At 38.6% G+C, this 19,425-nt stretch overlaps 1 protein-coding gene across 1 annotated transcript; it reads left to right on the top strand.

Annotated features, from left to right (window-relative positions):
* The first annotated feature begins 220 nt into the window (after window positions 1-220).
* On the top strand, window positions 221-17,859 carry nup85 (nucleoporin 85). Its single transcript, XM_079606561.1, has 19 exons — window positions 221-433; window positions 756-849; window positions 990-1,146; window positions 1,233-1,303; window positions 1,380-1,423; window positions 2,360-2,429; window positions 7,990-8,111; window positions 8,202-8,336; window positions 9,439-9,561; window positions 9,640-9,771; window positions 11,235-11,341; window positions 11,424-11,507; window positions 12,925-12,990; window positions 13,375-13,526; window positions 13,665-13,782; window positions 15,189-15,289; window positions 15,711-15,862; window positions 17,281-17,370; window positions 17,465-17,859. Exons 1-19 carry the CDS (start codon window positions 398-400, stop codon window positions 17,561-17,563), a joined length of 1,953 nt encoding a protein of 650 aa, XP_079462687.1. The 5' UTR covers window positions 221-397; the 3' UTR covers window positions 17,564-17,859.
* The last annotated feature ends 1,566 nt before the right edge of the window (window positions 17,860-19,425 follow it).

Genomic DNA, 19,425 nt, shown 5'->3' on the forward strand with positions numbered 1-19,425 from the left:
CGACTGAAAATCCTTTAGAGAACAACAGCACATGCGATTTGTAAATATTAAAAAAAACTAAAGTCTTATTTTTACTCCTTTATTCTTCATCTTTATGAAAATATGACACACATGTGTATTGTTATTAAACACTACTGCTAATTCTGAAATAATTTCCTTATAATAACAACAACCATATAATTTGAAACAAATATAAACAGTGCATAATTTATATTTAATTGTCGATTCGTGTTTTACTCAGGCGTTCAGTGCGTCGTACTAACCGCGCTGGCTTCAGGGGTCCTTCATGCTCATGGCGCTCGATTCTGAGCGCTGAACGTATTGAATGTTGTTCAGATCATAAAGCTGTTTAAAGTCATATTTTTCACTGTTATTCAGGAGGATTTAATATCTCCGGATGATGGAGGAGGTGGACGTGGAGCCCAGTCCCACGGTACGTGCTGATTTATACAGGTTCTTCAGTGTATATGATTATTAATATACGATACAAGTATAACGTTACGTGAAGAATACACATGTGAGGTTACCATGGTATCTGAAGGTAGTATTACTAAATTAGCATATACCATCTTACTTCATAGATTTCAATAAGTAGGTATATACACTATGGAACTAAATTATCATAAGTAACGTTAGGCTACCATGGTATTATGTATTGTATAAACTGATATAAACTGGCTTAGTCTTATATATTACTGGATGATTATCTTGGTAGTGCTGTTTGTTGTTCATATACTCCATTTATTTTCTTGCAGTTGATTCCCGGCGCTGGATTTCATCAGAGGCACTTGGGTTTTGAATGGGGTCCTGGAGATCTGTTAGTCTATGAGACAAACTATAAACTACAAGGTATTACTACTAACATCCACACTTGATTCTGGAAAGAGTGTGTGTGTGTGTGTGTGTGTGTGTGTGTGTGTGTGTGTGTGTGTGTGTGTGTGTGAAAGAGGCATCATTAAAACATGTCAATGGTGTGTGTTCCTGCTCAGGACCGAAGTCTGCGGGCTCTCCGTTCGTCCACATCGTGAGGAAAGATGAAGATATCTGCTCTCCCATCCTGCGTAAGCTCTTCAACGAGTCCCATCTCATCTTCGTGGGGCTGCAGAAAATCAAAGAGGACGTCCCGAGCAAAAACAAGAAGACGCAGTAAGTCCTGAGACCTCAAACGTCGCACGCAGAGTGTGTCCTCCTGGTGTGTGTTTGTGTTTGTGATCTGTCATTGTTTCCTGCAGGTTCGTGAGCATCAGTAAGAACTACAGGTCTGTGATCAGAGCCTGTATGGAGGAACTTCAGCAGAACGCAGGTAAGCGGTCACGTGACTCACCGCCGAGGAGGATGATGTGTTTGATCAACTGATCACGCTCTGTTTCTCTCCCCAGTTTCAGCACAAGAGGGGACAGTAGCGTCACAGTATGGAGATCAGGTACATGCTGACGATCACATCGAACATGAATCGACTGAGACAGAAACTCATGGCCAGTGCAGATTGTTTTATTTTAATGTTTAGTTGTCTGATAAATGATGTGCGGAACCAGTATTTCGATAGTAGTTTCATTCTAACTGAAACTATTAAAAAAAAACTTTTTTGTTAATTGAAATAACATATAAATATTAGATGAGAAAATTAGAAATGTTGCATTGGTAACTAACTGAAATAAAATGACTATAATACTAAAATTTAAATAGAAATTAATAAAAAAAATAATGGAAATATAAAAAAAGGACAAAGACAAATATAAAAAAGAAATGGTTATAACTTTAGTTAAAGCTGAAAATTGAAAAATTATTTTGAAATGTAAATAAATACTATAATAGTATATTAATATAACTAAACACTAATCTTCTAATTTTATATTCCTTTTTTTATAAAGATAAAGTAATCATTGCATTACAAAAAATATAAGTATTTATTGATATTTTGTAATCTAATGATTAATTTATCTTTATAAAATAAAACAAAAATAAATATAAATGTGTTACTTTAGCAATATTAATACACTATTATATAATGTAATAGTATATTAATATTACTAAAACAACACACATTTTCTAATTATTTAATGTGCTTTATTTTATATAAAAAAAAAATTTCATTAGACTACAACAATAAAAACTTAATATGTACTCATTCTGAATACTAATTTTAATAATTATAAATTGATTAAAAATGAAACCAGTGTTTCTAAAAGTAAAAATGTCTTTATTTTTAATATAAAAAAATACCATCTCGCTCTGCCTCTGAACAGTATTTTCATTATTATGATCTAATCAAACCGTGATGGATAAAATCAGTGATTTTCAAAGGGAATATTCTCTCTCACTGACACATGTCCTGTTATTGTTGACCTGATGCCTGCAGGTGTCTATTCTCTTGGCCATCGAGCTGATCTGGAACCTGTGTGAGGTGCTGTTCATCGACGCATCTCCAGGTACAGATGTGTATAATCATTTCGGTGCTCAGATTGAGACAGAGTGACGCGTGTCATAATGTGAAAACCACGCCCACCTATCCAACCATCTTGATTGAATTTGCATTGCGAGAAGCAGCATCCTTGTCATTTATGACTTCTAACAAAACACAAAACAATGTCTAAGCGCTGCTATGTGACAAGGTGTACAGCAGGGGTCGGCAACAGGCCAAAACTGGTCCGCCAGCAATAACACTGGAAATAGATCTGTCATGACAGCAACAGTTACTCCCAATCAAAAATTCAAAAACTTAAAATGTTGCCTTCAAAATAAAAGTATGAGAACTAGGGGTGTAACGGTACGCAAAAATCACGGTTCGGTACGTACCTCGGTTTTAAAGTCACGGTTCGGTTCATTTTCGGTACAGTAAGGGAAAGAAATGCAAAACATTAAACTGCTGGTTGTTTACTATAAACTTTTTTTTAACAATTTGTTTACACTTTTTTAAACACACTTTTTAATAAAATATAACGTTAGGCTAATAAATAAAAAATATATAAAATAAAAAAAGAAGAAATAAAATAGTTCTCCACTAAATAAAATACTCTCAAACCAATATTGGCCGTGATGCTAGCTAGCGAGAGGCTGGGCTAAAGCGAGTGTGCCGTGTATGTTTTGATCTTTATTTATGCGATATTTATGTCCGAGCCCGACCCGAGAGTTAAAGTCCAATTTTTTTTCTCATACTAATGACACATGTACGTTTGTTTGTGTGGAAAGCCCGCTTTTAACAGAAAGGCATTCGGAAATGTCCACAGATGAGCGCATCAGCGCTCTTAACACAGGCGCGCTTGCACGTGTTTCGTTGTCACAGCAACATAAACAATGTAATATTATATTGTAATATTTTACATGTATTTGAATCACAAAAACGATTAATCAGATTTAATCATAGACAGTATAAGAGGATTTAATCAGTGCAACGCGGAGACTTCCGACACTTAATATGTTTGTGTGGAAACTCGGAATTGACGTATGTTCCGCACACAAAACTTGCCTAGTTTACGTGATAGATTGCATTCGGTGCACATGTGAACCGTACCGAAAGTCCTATACCGAAACGGTCCGGTACGAATACATGTACCGTTACACCCCTAACGAGAACGTTTTTACAGCAATGTTTTACTTTGAGATGAATTGAGAGCTTTTAATTTGAAAAGTTCTGAAAGACATTCAAAAGAGTCCGTGGATCATTACACACGCCTCTAAAATAGCCGTCATGAAACTCTCTAATATTATATTCTTTGCAAACAGCGACAACCTCGTTGCAGATAAGACACCGCATATTGCGTTCACGAAACTAGGTAGGATGATTATCGGCTTTGTATGCCCTGTTTTCGCGGTCAACTTTCCTCTTAATACTCTTTGATAGTGCCATATTCTCTCACCAGCTTAAATGTTAACATCACTCTGCACACGACCTCCAGCACGCAAACCATTTAAAGAGTGCAGTTTAGTATGTGAGGATGCCTAGGAATAATTCTAAGTGTTAAAGTAGGCTATGTCAAATAATTATTACAATAAGTTAGGCTCCATTGTGTAACAAGCTCATTAAAATGATGCACATTTATTATTCACAATATGGAAATAAGGAAATAAAACGGTTTAAGAGTATCCAGTGTATAAATGTATCCAGTGTAAAACCTGGACACCACCACACAAATGTGGCTTTTTGTTAATGACTGTCTTACTACAGGATTGATCACAGAGTAACAACAGCTCACTACCAGTTACAAAAGACACTAACAGTTTGTCACAGGCAATTCTAGTTGAATTTTTTTCATCTATTTTATTTGTATTTTATTTATATTTTTAAAACAGGAAAAGATTAAGCACAATCGGGCCTGGCTCAGTATAAAACTGATTTTCAGCAGGTTCCTGCTCTGCAGAACATAAAACCACATACACAACAAAGCTCACACACTAGACAGCTAAAGACAACAACAGACACACAAAACCAAGATATTGGGCAACAGGAGGGGCTATAGAGCCATCTCAATGGTCACAGATATACCTGTCCATTAAATGTCGAGCAAATGTTATTTTAAATAGTCTTCTTGACGTGATAGTCCTGATGTGCTGTGGGATCTCATTCCAGGTTTTAGTGAGCACATGAAAAAAAGATCTCTGTCCATAACGGTTTCTAAAAGCCGGTAAAGGCAAAATTAATTTAATTAATTCTCCTTTGACTATGTTCTAGCCCGCCATCTAGTGGCGCAATTGTTTTTTGTCCCGATGCCAAACTGGTGACCCCTGGTGTACAGCAAACAAGCTAAAAAAAACAGAACTAAGTTTTTATAAGCTTTCAACCCCCAAAAAACAAGCGTTTAAGGACACGGAAAATGATACCGGCAATAAGATGTGAAGCATCAGCTGGAAGAATGGTGGGATCCTGACACTCGGTATGCACGAAAAATACACTGTGTGTGCAGTAAACATTTTATCACTGGTAAGTCAAATATCCAAATGTCAGTGTTATATATATAATATTTCTGTAAGCTAAGCTATCCTGTCGCTCGTTTTTTGGGGGTCGACGACAGTTTATAAAAACTTCTGTTTTTTTTAGCTTGTTTGCTGTACACCTTGTCACATAACAAACAACACAATGTTTAAAAGCTGCTGTAAGTCAGAAAGGATGCAGCTTCTCACAATGCAAACTCAATGGAGACGGTTGGATTGCGCCCCCCTGGCGGTGGGCGTGGCCTAACTGGCTCTATTCAAACGGACCGTCTGATCCTGAAGTTTCTCTGCTGGTCATGACGAGTGTGTTGTGTTGTGGTGTGTAGCCGGATCTCTGCTGCTGGTAATGAGTGTGTGTTGTGTTGTGTAGCCGGATCTCTGCTGGTCATGACGAGTGTGTTGTGTTGTGTAGCCGGATCTCTGCTGCTGGTAATGAGTGTGTGTTGTGTTGTGTAGCCGGATCTCTGCTGCTGGTAATGTGTGTGTTGTGTTGTGTTGTGTAGCCGGATCTCTGCTGCTGGTAATGTGTGTGTTGTGTTGTGTTGTGTAGCTGGATCTCTGCTGCTGGTAGTGATGAGTGTGTGTTGTGTTGTGTAGCTGGATCTCTGCTGCTGGTAATGAGTGTGTGTTGTGTTGTGTAGCCGGATCTCTGCTGCTGGTAATGAGTGTGTTGTGTTGTGTAGCCGGATCTCTGCTGGTCATGACGAGTGTGTTGTGTTGTGTAGCCGGATCTCTGCTGGTCATGACGAGTGTGTTGTGTTGTGTAGCCGGATCTCTGCTGCTGGTAATGTGTGTGTTGTGTTGTGTAGCCGGATCTCTGCTGCTGGTAATGAGTGTGTGTTGTGTTGTGTAGCCGGATCTCTGCTGGTCATGACGAGTGTGTTGTGTTGTGTAGCCGGATCTCTGCTGCTGGTAATGAGTGTGTGTTGTGTTGTGTAGCCGGATCTCTGCTGCTGGTAATGAGTGTGTGTTGTGTTGTGTAGCCGGATCTCTGCTGCTGGTAATGAGTGTGTGTTGTGTTGTGTAGCCGGATCTCTGCTGCTGGTAATGAGTGTGTGTTGTGTTGTGTAGCCGGATCTCTGCTGCTGGTAATGAGTGTGTGTTGTGTTGTGTAGCCGGATCTCTGCTGCTGGTAATGAGTGTGTTGTGTTGTGTAGCCGGATCTCTGCTGCTGGTAATGAGTGTGTGTTGTGTTGTGTAGCCGGATCTCTGCTGCTGGTAATGAGTGTGTGTTGTGGTGTGTAGCCGGATCTCTGCTGCTGGTAATGAGTGTGTTGTGTTGTGTAGCCGGATCTCTGCTGGTCATGACGTGTGTGTTGTGTTGTGTAGCCGGATCTCTGCTGGTCATGACGAGTGTGTTGTGTTGTGTAGCCGGATCTCTGCTGCTGGTAATGTGTGTGTTGTGTTGTGTTGTGTAGCTGGATCTCTGCTGCTGGTAATGTGTTGTGTAGCCGGATCTCTGCTGCTGGTAATGACGAGTGTGTTGTGTTGTGTAGCCGGATCTCTGCTGCTGGTAATGTGTTGTGTAGCCGGATCTCTGCTGGTCATGACGAGTGTGTTGTGTTGTGTAGCCGGATCTCTGCTGCTGGTAATGTGTGTGTTGTGTTGTGTTGTGTAGCTGGATCTCTGCTGCTGGTAATGTGTGTGTTGTGTTGTGTTGTGTAGCTGGATCTCTGCTGCTGGTAATGAGTGTGTGTTGTGTTGTGTAGCCGGATCTCTGCTGCTGGTAATGAGTGTGTTGTGTTGTGTAGCCGGATCTCTGCTGGTCATGACGAGTGTGTTGTGTTGTGTTGTGTAGCCGGATCTCTGCTGGTCATGACGAGTGTGTTGTGTTGTGTAGCCGGATCTCTGCTGCTGGTAATGTGTGTGTTGTGTTGTGTTGTGTAGCTGGATCTCTGCTGCTGGTAATGTGTGTGTTGTGTTGTGTTGTGTAGCCGGATCTCTGCTGCTGGTAATGAGTGTGTTGTGTTGTGTAGCCGGATCTCTGCTGGTCATGACGAGTGTGTTGTGTTGTGTAGCCGGATCTCTGCTGCTGGTAATGAGTGTGTGTTGTGTTGTGTAGCCGGATCTCTGCTGCTGGTAATGAGTGTGTGTTGTGTTGTGTAGCCGGATCTCTGCTGCTGGTAATGAGTGTGTGTTGTGTTGTGTAGCCGGATCTCTGCTGCTGGTAATGAGTGTGTTGTGTTGTGTAGCCGGATCTCTGCTGCTGGTAATGAGTGTGTGTTGTGTTGTGTAGCCGGATCTCTGCTGCTGGTAATGAGTGTGTGTTGTGGTGTGTAGCCGGATCTCTGCTGCTGGTAATGAGTGTGTTGTGTTGTGTAGCCGGATCTCTGCTGGTCATGACGTGTGTGTTGTGTTGTGTAGCCGGATCTCTGCTGGTCATGACGAGTGTGTTGTGTTGTGTAGCCGGATCTCTGCTGCTGGTAATGTGTGTGTTGTGTTGTGTTGTGTAGCTGGATCTCTGCTGCTGGTAATGTGTTGTGTAGCCGGATCTCTGCTGCTGGTAATGTGTGTGTTGTGTTGTGTTGTGTAGCTGGATCTCTGCTGCTGGTAATGAGTGTGTGTTGTGTTGTGTAGCCGGATCTCTGCTGCTGGTAATGAGTGTGTTGTGTTGTGTAGCCGGATCTCTGCTGGTCATGACGAGTGTGTTGTGTTGTGTTGTGTAGCCGGATCTCTGCTGGTCATGACGAGTGTGTTGTGTTGTGTAGCCGGATCTCTGCTGCTGGTAATGTGTGTGTTGTGTTGTGTTGTGTAGCTGGATCTCTGCTGCTGGTAATGTGTGTGTTGTGTTGTGTTGTGTAGCCGGATCTCTGCTGCTGGTAATGAGTGTGTTGTGTTGTGTAGCCGGATCTCTGCTGGTCATGACGAGTGTGTTGTGTTGTGTAGCCGGATCTCTGCTGCTGGTAATGAGTGTGTGTTGTGTTGTGTAGCCGGATCTCTGCTGCTGGTAATGAGTGTGTGTTGTGTTGTGTAGCCGGATCTCTGCTGCTGGTAATGAGTGTGTGTTGTGTTGTGTAGCCGGATCTCTGCTGCTGGTAATGAGTGTGTTGTGTTGTGTAGCCGGATCTCTGCTGCTGCACCTGCTGGACTGGGTGCGTCTGCACAAGTCGGACGTGGACTCCAGAGCGAGAGAAGTGTTGCAGAGCGAGAGCCCCACCCGACACCAGGCCTACTGGGACGTGGTATGAAGCGCATGACCTCTGACCTCCAGATGCTCCACACATCACCGCTGGCATCCTCACGTGTGTGTGTGTGTGTGTGTGTGTGTGCAGGTGATCAGTTTAGTGCTGCAGGGCCGGATGGATGAAGCCCGGCAGGTTCTGTCCAAGCAGGCGTCTCTGCGGGCCGAAAGCAGCTCTGTGTTCAGACGCATGGACCTCCTGCTACAGAACATGCCCGTGTTTAACGTACGTACACACATCAGCACACAACACGCTTCTGGCATCATCATTTACACACTGCATATTCAAACAGGCCATGTTAAAGTTGGATACGAGACCAATCAGTTTTGAATATAAGCAAATAAAAAGCCCATTTCCACCACATAAGAAAAAAAACTTGATTTTGGTCTTATGACGCAAAGTCACAATTATGTCATACTGAGTCATAATTATGATATAAAAGTCAAAGTTATGTCATAGTTAAGACTTAGCATGAATTGCATGACGGACTCAGTAACCCTCTGTGCTGTTGGGTCAAAAACTTGTTTTTAACTTGTTACGACACTTGGTAAAGGTTTTGGCACTTGCTGTGTGAACACACACACAAAAAAAAAAATCATGGACATGATGTGAAAAGTTAGATGGTCCTGAAAAACACAGTCACTCTTGTATAGTCGCTTGTATTGTTCGCACATTGGAAATGAATGGGAGACGAATTCTCAAACGGTCTAGTGGACACGTTTGGTACTGCGGCCAATCAATATCTAAAGATATCAAGCTCAAATTTGTAAGACCGTTTGTTTAGATTTATGGCTTTGATTTTCTCACAGTTGTAGAGTAAAATGTATTTTTCTGAAATTATGTATTTCGTATAAAAATTGTAAATAATATTTTTGAACATTTGTTTTTTACTCTTTTCACTTCAGCAATAATATACCAAGTGTCGTCTTTAAAAATAAACCAAACTTTAAGTCTGTGCCCTAAAATATTCAAGAGTTATGACCGTTTTAGTTTGGAAATGTAATTTTCAGGTTTCTATGCTCAATAAGTGAATAAATGGATTATAACTACAATCAAATCTATAACTATAAAATCTACCCCTAAAAATACAAAATATTAAATTAAAAATAGTAATGAACTAAAATATAGTACAATTTTGTACTACATAAAAAATAAATAAAATTGTGGTAATTTTTGATCGACCAATGAAGAGTACCTGACGGTTAACTATAGTAAAATCACTGTAACCACCACCTTAAGGGCTTTTTGCTTTTATAAAACAGTGTCACCATAAAATAATCACGTTGTGTGTGTGTGTGTGTGTGTGTGTGTGTGTGTGTGTGTTCAGCCCACAGGAACTCAAACGCTGACCGAGTTTGATATGAAATGGAGGAACTGGCACGAGGAGTGTGACCGCAGTCTCCAGGACAACACCTTCGCTAGCAACCGTCACCTGGAGACCATCTGCAAGGTGAGGGGTCGTGACCTCTGGTGACTCGTGATCAGGTATCATGCTCACCCTGATCGTGCGTGTGTGTGTGTGTGTCAGATCCTGGTGGGCGATGAAGACGCTCTGCTGGAGCAGAAGGAGCTGCTGAGCACCTGGTATCACTTTCTGGTGACGCGGCTGCTGTTCACACACCCCAGCATCAAACCGCCCGACCTGCACTACTACGCACAGGTAGTGTTCCTTCACAGTCATGGGACAGGCACGGTTATTGAGTGAGCGCATCATCGTGGTTATTCAGTGCAATCTCTATTATTTGAGATACACGCAATAATTGTGGAGTTTAGATTTCAGCCACATTTTACCATCTAAATAAGGGAAATGTAAGTGCTTAAAGAAATGCCATCACGTGTGTGATATTGATTCTCCTTCTCCAGTGTGGAGAGAGAGTCAGAATCCAGCAGGGAGTAAAGAATGAAAAAATAAAAAATGAAAAAAATAATAATAAATATATATATATATAATACCTATTAGAAAGCACACAAATATCAAAGGTCTTCCTTCATATGAAATTAAGGTTATATTAGGGTTATTATATTTTATAATATTATATAAATATTTATTTTCACATATTTATTTTCATTTATTAATATATAAATATTATAAATTTTTACAGCATTAAAGTTAGTTAAATGGGGCCTATATGATCTTATGATATATTATATTATCTTATTAATATAATATAATGTAATAACTGCAATTTCCACAATATAATAATACAATACAATATAATATAATAATACAATACAATATATTAATATAATATAATAATGTATTATATTATATTATATTATATTATTCCAAATAAAAAATAACATGCATGGCTTTACACTTTAAGTGAAATGAACAAAACATAATTAAATTGTTAATTGCCGTTATTTGTATGACAATTAATCGTTAGCACAAAATCCACGATCATGACAGGCCTACACTATTACAGTTCTGTGGCTATTTATAATTTAATATTTTAATTAGTTTTAGTGATTCTGTTGTTTTTGTAATTTTTACTAGTTCTTTAAAAAAAAATCTATATAGTTATTTCAGTTTCAGTTAAACAAAATGAAAATTAGAAATGTTCTTTTCAGCTAAAGCTTATTTTATTTCAAGTAACAAAGTTTGTAATGGTTTTAGTTAACTATAATAACCCATGTATAATATTAAAAACGAATAAATCATGTCCAGGTCATGCTTCATCATAAAAGAAAATTAAGAAATTATATTTTTGCATTAAAAAAATTATTTATTTGAATCTATAAATACATTTTCACAACAGTCAAGCACTACATATTCTCATTACAGTGGTATCCTAAAAGCAGGCTTATGTTTCTGTGTTTTATTTATTTTGGTTATAATAACCCTGCATGCAACACACACACACACACGAGTAAAGCTGCTAGATATCATACAAACCACTGAGAATATGTTTTTGTCACCTTATGAAAGCTGCTCTAATTCTGTATCTTTTTATTATATCTTTTCTTATAATTTAGATCTTTATGAGATTATTTTTGTTTAGAAGAGAACAATACATTTCTCCTGACAATGGGCAGCAGCTCACGGTGTTTATAAATGAGTGTGTGAGTGTATAAACCCCAGCTGACTGTGTGTGTGTGTGTGTGTGTGTGTGTGTGTGTCAGTCGAGTATGAACATGTTTCTGGGTCCGCGGGCGTCTCCCGAGCCTCTGGACATCATCCTGCTGTCTGCGTTTGAGTTCGACCTGCATCAGGTGATCAAAGACTGCAGGTGCGTCAGCGCTCTCTCAGCACACACACACACGTTCATCTGAACAGACCCTCACACACACTCACATGTGATGTTTCCACAGCATCGCGCTCAACAACTGGTGGTTTGTGGCTCATCTGACGGACCTGCTGGATCACTGCAAACTGCTGCAGTCACACAACCTCCAGTGCGTATCTCACATCACACATGCTTTCATTACACTTACAATCTGTTTTTGGCACACAAGAAGTCATATTTGAGTGTTTATATGATCATTTTACGCCCTCGCTCCTTTATGTAAATGATCTCACATCAGATCATGCGTTCAAAACCGAGAGAAGAACATTTGTACTACACTTATAATGGCTGTTAAGATTTGTTTGCACATAAAAAGTCATATTTTAGTGATTTCCACCCTCGCTCCTGTATGTAAATGAGCTCTGTTATGGTGTCTTTAAAGTAGGGCTGGGCGATAAAACGATAACGATAATTATCGCGATATAATTTTTCTCGATAAAACGATATCAAGAGTTCGATAAATGTTCGATAATGTTTTTGCGCCAAAAGCGGAACGAATCTCATTTGAACCGCGCGCGCCACACGGACCGTTTATCCGCTCAGCTCAAAGTCCAAACGGCAGCGCAGCGCGAGTTCACTCGAGTAGACGCGTTTACTCTGATCGGTCTCGGTCATGAGATCCAGTGAGAAGCGCTTGAATTCAGCGAGGAACACAAATGTCTCAGTGATTTAAACCAGTTTAAAGGCAGATGAAGCAGCGCTGACGAACAGGAGAAGCACTGTGCGCAGCGATACAGTCAGAAGCTTCTCCGTCTAACGTTACACATTCCCATCATTTACCACGGATTTAACGTTACTGTAACGTTAGCCTAGTAATATTAACTGCACCATGAAATGTGGGATATATATATTGAATTGTATAATATTATTAATGTAGACGATGTATTAAAGGACTAATGGAATATAATTACAGTTTTTAATAATGTATTTAGGCTACTGGTTTTCATAAAGAAACCATAGTTACATTTTATCTGTGGTTATCATGATCTAAATGCATGATGCTGGATGACCAATGGTTAATTTTAATAAAACTAAAGAATATTACATTTACCAAATAAAAATAATGTTGTTACTTTTTTTTAACAGATGTTACTGTTTTTGTTAATGAACATAAATTGTATATATAGTAAATCTGCATCCTAACTCAAGCTAATACTACTGAAATAAAGATATTTATTTTGTTAATGAAAAATTACAAATGTTTGAATGTTCTACCTCGGATTTGTGAATGTTCACCTGTTTGGCAAGTGTTTGTCATGATAAAGAGTAGTTTAAAAACACAATGCTCTGGTTTCTACAGCTTTCACTTAGGAGTAAAAATCTGTCTTTAAACTTGAAATAAATAAAGATTTGACATTTATCGATAATTATCGATATCGAGTCTGATATAAAAAAAAAATATCGTGTTATTTTTTTTTTAGCCATATCGCCCAGCCCTACTTTAAAGTACAGATTCTTGCGTCTCTTTGAGAAGGTTTTGTTGGATGTGATGTGTGTAACGCTGTTCTGGGTCTGTGTGTTCGTAGTTTTGGGTCTAATCTGCGTGAGTTTCTGGTGTTGGAGTACGCCTCGGGTCTCTTCACACATCACAGGTGATTAAACACATTATTTATCTCATGTCCAGGTCACACTTCACAATTCAAGTGTATTTATATAGCGCTTCTCACAGTACATGTTGTTTCAAAGCAGCTTTTTAGAAAATGCCTTTTTCAGTGTTACAATTAAAGAAGTCTCTTCTGCTCATCAAGGCTGCATTTGTTTAATCAGAAATACAGTAAAAACATGAATATTGTGAAATTTTATTACAATTTAAAATGTTTTCTATGCGAATAGAAGTTAAAATATAATTTATTCCTGTGATCAAAGCTGAATTTTCAGTCTTCAGTGTCACATGATCCTTCAGAAATCATTCAAATATGATGATTTGATGCTCAGAAATTATGTGTTTCTCATGTGTGTGTGTGTGTGTGTGTTAGTCTGTGGCAGCTGGCGGTGGATTATTTCGATCACTGTCCTGAGTTCGGTCGTGTGTATCTGGAGCTGCAGATCGAGAGAGTCCCACTGGACACCGAACGCAAGGCCATTAAAGTCCTGCGCATCTGTGAGGATCGGCAGATGAGTGAACAGGGTGAGCGACTCCAACACTGAGCTCGACTGATGACCGTCACGAAACACTGTGATCCTCTATCTGACTAAACGGGCTGCTCTTTTCCAGGAAGAGTCTATTAAATGACATTGATGAAGTGTGTGTGTGTGTGTGTTGCAGTGCGCAGTATCTGTAAGATCATGGCTAAACGAGCTCTGAGGAACAACAGACTGGGATCTGCTCTGTCCTGGAGCATCAGAGCTAAAGACGCTGCCTTCGCCACACTCATCTCTGAGAGGTTACTGTCTATCTATCTGTCTATCTATCTGTCTGTGTCTGTCTATCTATCTATCTATCTATCTATCTATCTATCTATCTATCTATCTATCTATCTATCTATCTGTCTATCTGTCTATCTATCTGTCTGTGTCTGTCTATCTATCTATCTATCTATCTATCTATCTATCTATCTATCTATCTATCTATCTATCTATCTGTCTGTCTGTCTGTCTGTCTGTCTGTCTGTCTGTCTGTCTGTCTGTCTGTCTGTCTGTCTGTCTGTCTGTCTGTCTGTCTGTCTGTCTGTCTGTCTATCTATCTATCTGTCTGTGTCTGTCTATCTATCTGTCTTGTCTGTCTGTCTATCTGTCTGTCTGTCTATCTATCTGTCTGTCTATCTGTCTGTCTATCTATCTATCGATCTGTCTGTCTTTATCTATCTATCTGTCTTGTCTGTCTATCTATCTGTCTGTCTGTCTATCTATCTGTCTGTCTATCTATCTATCGATCTATCTGTCTGTCTGTCTGTCTGTCTGTCTGTCTGTCTGTCTGTCTTTATCTATCTATCTATCTATCTATCTGTCCGTCTGTCTGTATCTACCCATCTTATCTATCTATCGATCTGTCCGTCTGTCTGTATCTACCCATCTTATCTATCTATCTATCTATCTATCTATCTATCTATCTATCTATCTATCTATCTATCTATCTATCTATCTATCTATCTGTCCGTCTGTCTGTATCTAACCATCTAATCTATCTATCTATCTGTCCGTCTGTCTGTATCTAACCATCTTATCTATCTATCTATCTATCTGTCCATCCGTCCGTCTGTCTGTATCTGCCCATCTTATCTATCTATCTATCTATCTATCTATCTATCTATCTATCTATCTATCTATCTATCTATCTATCTATCTATCTATCTATCTATCTGTCTATCTGTCCGTCTGTCTGTATCTGCCCATCTTATCTATCTATCTATCTATCTATCTATCTATCTATCTATCTATCTATCTATCTATCTATCTATCTATCTATCTATCTATCTATCTATCTATCTATCTATCTATCTGTCCATCCGTCCGTCTATCATTCTCATCCATCCATCTTATCTATAATCCATCTCTTATCCTTCTTATCCATCCATACATCGGTCCTCTGTCAGACTGATAATAAATGGTCATCTATCTATCAGTCCATCCGACACACTCCTGCCAATATACATAAGTTATTATGTTGTCTTTTTAACCTGTAAGCACTTCAAATTACCATTACTGTAATGTTCTAAAATAGACTAAATTATCGTAATGCTACATATAATATATCAGAATAAACAAAAAAAATAATATATATATACATATAAAATATAATTATGATATTGCTCTTTTTCTCCTAACACTTCTTCCCGTGTGTTTTGCGCAGGTTTCTTCAGGATTACAGTAACAAAGGCTTTTTCACAGATCTGGATTTGTTGGATAATCTGGGTCCTGCCATGCTGCTCAGCGACAGACTGACGTTTCTAGGTACAACATGACCGACCACATCTACGTGATTAATCTGTAGAGCTGCTGTAATTCAGCGTGTCATGTTTCAGTCCGCTGGGTTTTTCTCACATCCATTTATCACAGCTTTCACTTCGGCTTTCCTGCACTAACTCTGAAGGGTTCATCTAATAACTTTCTCTTCATGTATTAATACTGACCAATAGCTAAAGCAATTTATAAGTTATTGTTTTCAGCAAATGCACATTCATCTCTGACTCATTCTATTATGAAGCACCCATTCAGTTCCAATGAAGTCCATGTTTTTTTTGTCAGATATCCTGTTTCACTCTGAACGATGTCACTTCACAGATTTAAAAACGATTACTAATGCCGTTTCATGTTGTCTTTAAGAAGGTGTTTAGTCCATGAGATGTATGACCGTGTGTGTGTGTGTGTTTAGGAAAGTACCGTGAGTTTCACAGGCTTTACGGTGAGAACCGCTTCACTGAGGCGGCCAGACTCCTCCTGTCCCTCATGACGGCTAAGATCGCCCCGCGCAGCCTGTGGATGACCCTGCTGACCGACGCACTGCCACTGCTGGAGCAGAAAGAGGTCACACACACACACCTCATGCTTTACACTAACCCGTAACCTTAGGAGAGAGAGTGCTATTCCCTCGGGTCATTTTGATCCGAAACGTTTTTTTTTATTTTTATAATTGAGTGTTCATCAAAGGGGTCCAAGACCCTAGGACTTTTGTCACACTTGAACAACGAATACACAAAAAAAAAGAGATAAAAAAAAGATTGGATTCGATGAGTTTTGTGGTTGAAATTTAAAAAAGTAACACATCCATCCCTCACGGGTCAATTTGACCCAGTTAGGAATGCGAGGAATGCTTTAGTACACCTAGAAAAACCTAAAAATGCTCAAATTTCTAACTAAAAATGCTAAAACTTTACCAAAAAATTAGTTTATAATGTCTACATGAGTATCTGAATGCATACTGAAGAGAAACTGACTTTAGGATCCAGAGGAAGAGCTTATTTGCTCCATATAGCTTTAAGGCCATTAGTGGCATTAGAGTCATATCATTATTATTTTCGGCAAAGACACCCAATGTAAGCTATTTTGAGCTGAATTAAAAGGGTTATGCATGAAGTTATGCATGAGTTATTTTGAATTTAAGTGGAAAGAATGTGAGGAATGTGCTTTACTTACTTATTTATTGATAAAATATAGTAATTTGAAGGTAAATAAAATAAAGAAATCGCCCAAAAAAATTGCATTTAAAATGGAAAAAATATTATCACAAGGAAATAAGCTCTTTTAAAAAAGATTAAGTATAATTTTAGGGCTTCGGGTCATTTTGACCCGCAAGGGAAGGATTTGTTACAAAGTGCGAGGGAAGGATGAAAATAACATTATCTAGTTCTGTCCGTCTGTACCATAGACTGTAAAAAAAGATGGGCGACGCCTGTTCACTCTCTTCCATTGGTGAAAAGTGAAGTCGCCAAAGTCCTAATATATGGCGCTGACATCTTGCGCAGATTTGGGACCCGCTTCTGCGCAGTAGTGAGCAGGAAGTAAAGCCGCGATATCAAGGTCCCGCCCTCACTCCCGCAGAAACGGTTAATACAAAATGTACTGTGTGAAATAAACAGTTATGGACATGTAGAAATTAAAGTTGAAGCTCCTCCCGAAAAAAAAAAAAAAAAAAAGTCTGTTGGTGCCTCAGTGACTTTTTCTAGAGAAGCTGTCAATCACAGCTGTCAATCATGACGTCACATTCCCGTTTTTATAGCATCAAATGATTAACTAAGTTAAAAATAAGTTAATACGGGGATCGAGACGCTTTGGCTTCACTTTTCAGCTCTTGGTCTGTACTATCACCTGATTAAATATTTGTCTTGAATGCAAGGATAAAAGCGACTGCCAAATGCATAAATATAAATATGAACATATTAGCTAAACCCATAATAGTGTGTTTGGCATATGGTTTGAATCGCTCTGTTTTCCTGCATGTAAAGGTGATCTTCTCCGTGGATCAGACGTATGAGCTCATGTCCTGTCTGGAGGAACTGAACTCGGGAACCAAAGAGCCAAAGCAGACGGACCAGGTACTGCTCGTCCAGAAGCACACGAGCTGCCCGTTATAATGTATAGCTGTAAATGAAGATGTTTCTAAGCTGTGTGTCCTCTGTGTGTTTTTAGGATGATGATATCGAGTCCACGAAGACGGAGCTCTTGCGACTGTCTCTGGCCCGTAACCTCGCCATGGCCATCGTGAAAGAGGGAACGATAGAAACATAAATTCATCTGATCATTGAATTAACATTTAAAGCTGTTTTTTTTTTTGTGTGTGTGTCCTGTACATAATTCAAAAAAACTTGGATTAAAAAATGTCATGTCTTTTATAAAAACTTTTCCAGTATTTGCAAAAAAGATTGATTTATTGTGTCTTCATATAAAGGTCTTGTGACTTTGTGAGGTGTTAGGGGGTAACAGCTTAAAGACCCAGAACCAGATATGATGAAAGAAGACTAGGAGTCGTGAGGTTCAATCCAACAGAGAAACATTTACTGAAGAATAGTTTGCAGTTTCATCGGTAGAGCTGAGCGTCAGAGTCTCCTGAGGAGGTCGCAGGCCAGACTCTACAAAATCTCACACCAGTTATACCATTTCCAAGGGCATGAATTACATCATTGCTTACAGGTTAGCTACTTCTGATTGGCTAAGAGTCCATAAAATCGAAAACATATCTTAGATAGATGTGAGAGTAAGCCACCATTAGTCAAGATTGTTGTCGCCTGTTCTCTCCAGGCCCTCTTTCAGGTCAACAAAGATCGGTCACAGACATCAGACTGCACCTAGAAGAAGCCGGTTAAACACTCACAGCAACTTGTGGTTAAAAGTATATGTGAATCATTCATGGAATATTTTAAAAAAAGTATTATATAAGAAATGCTTCTTCTTGATTATTAATTGTTATAGGAAGTACTCCGAAGGATATATATATATATATATATATATATATATATATATATATATATTAGGGCTGTCAAAAGATGAATCACGATTAATCGCATCCAAAATAAAAGTTTGTGTTTGTATAATGTATGTGTGTGTACTGAATAATTATATATATAAAAACACACAATAATGTATATATTTAAGAAAGATTGGTTATATTTATATATAATATAAATTATATAAATGTATATACAGTATATAAATGCAAATTTTCTTAAATATATACATGAATGTGTGTGTATTTATACATAATAATTATACACAGTACACACACATATATTATGCAAACACAAACTTTTATTTTGGATGCGATTAATCGCGATTAATCTTTTTACAGCCCTAATATATATATATATATTGACCCCAACCCTTCAGAGGGTAAATTAAATTGTTGTGCTCGTTTGAATTAGAATTTGAGGTACAGCAACTCAAGGAGCCTATTTAATTTAAACAATCATATGCAGGTGAAAAATATCACACTACAACTGTAATTTATGGTGCAAGAAACCTTGACTGATTTGTAAGTAATGGTTTATTCTGCATGTAGGTCGATTTAGGTCCCATTCACACTAAAACAACCACAATTTTTATATATAATGTTATATAGGCTATAAATATAATCAGCAATTTATCATTATGAAATATTACATTTTATAATAATTTCCAAGAAAGTAGAGGTTTTGATTACAATAACCATACAGAGGAAGAATATCGCTGAAATCACTTTGAGAGTGATGAAGGATACAGCCAATCAGAATCATTCCTTCTTAAAAGCGCGCGCTGCAATGACGTAACCCTGAAGCGCTAGCTTAGGGGGAAAAAGGCCGTTATCGTCCGCTGATGTAACGCTAAAATAGTTATCGTTATATGCGTGAACGGACATTTAAAGTTCAGTTGTGAGACTTGTGACCTGTACAGATACTGTACACCACTCCACAAAACGTCGTGATTCAGCGATAAGGAAACCATCAAGCAGCGTGAAATCAAATCTGTCGTTTACCACAGGAAAGGAAGGTTAGAGACCCTCAAACTTCTCACTTAATTTCTTGACTAATAAATATATAACTCTACATCTCAGACCAGCTTCAGTTCTTATCATATAATTAAGCCGTCTACTTTACAAATGCAGTTCATATTGGTTA

Source organism: Phoxinus phoxinus (genome assembly GCF_949152265.1).
Source record: "Phoxinus phoxinus genome assembly, chromosome: 1".
In the NCBI taxonomy this organism is placed as follows: domain Eukaryota; kingdom Metazoa; phylum Chordata; class Actinopteri; order Cypriniformes; family Leuciscidae; genus Phoxinus; species Phoxinus phoxinus.

Bases quoted from the DNA above. Each gene is read 5' to 3' on its own strand.
- nup85 (XM_079606561.1), top strand. From the start codon at position 398: ATGATGGAGGAGGTGGACGTGGAGCCCAGTCCCACG. The intron at 2,430-7,989 runs GTACAGATGTGT...TGTGTTGTGTAG, and splicing joins GTTCATCGACGCATCTCCAG to CCGGATCTCTGCTGCTGCAC. The intron at 15,290-15,710 runs GTACAACATGAC...GTGTGTGTTTAG, and splicing joins CGACAGACTGACGTTTCTAG to GAAAGTACCGTGAGTTTCAC.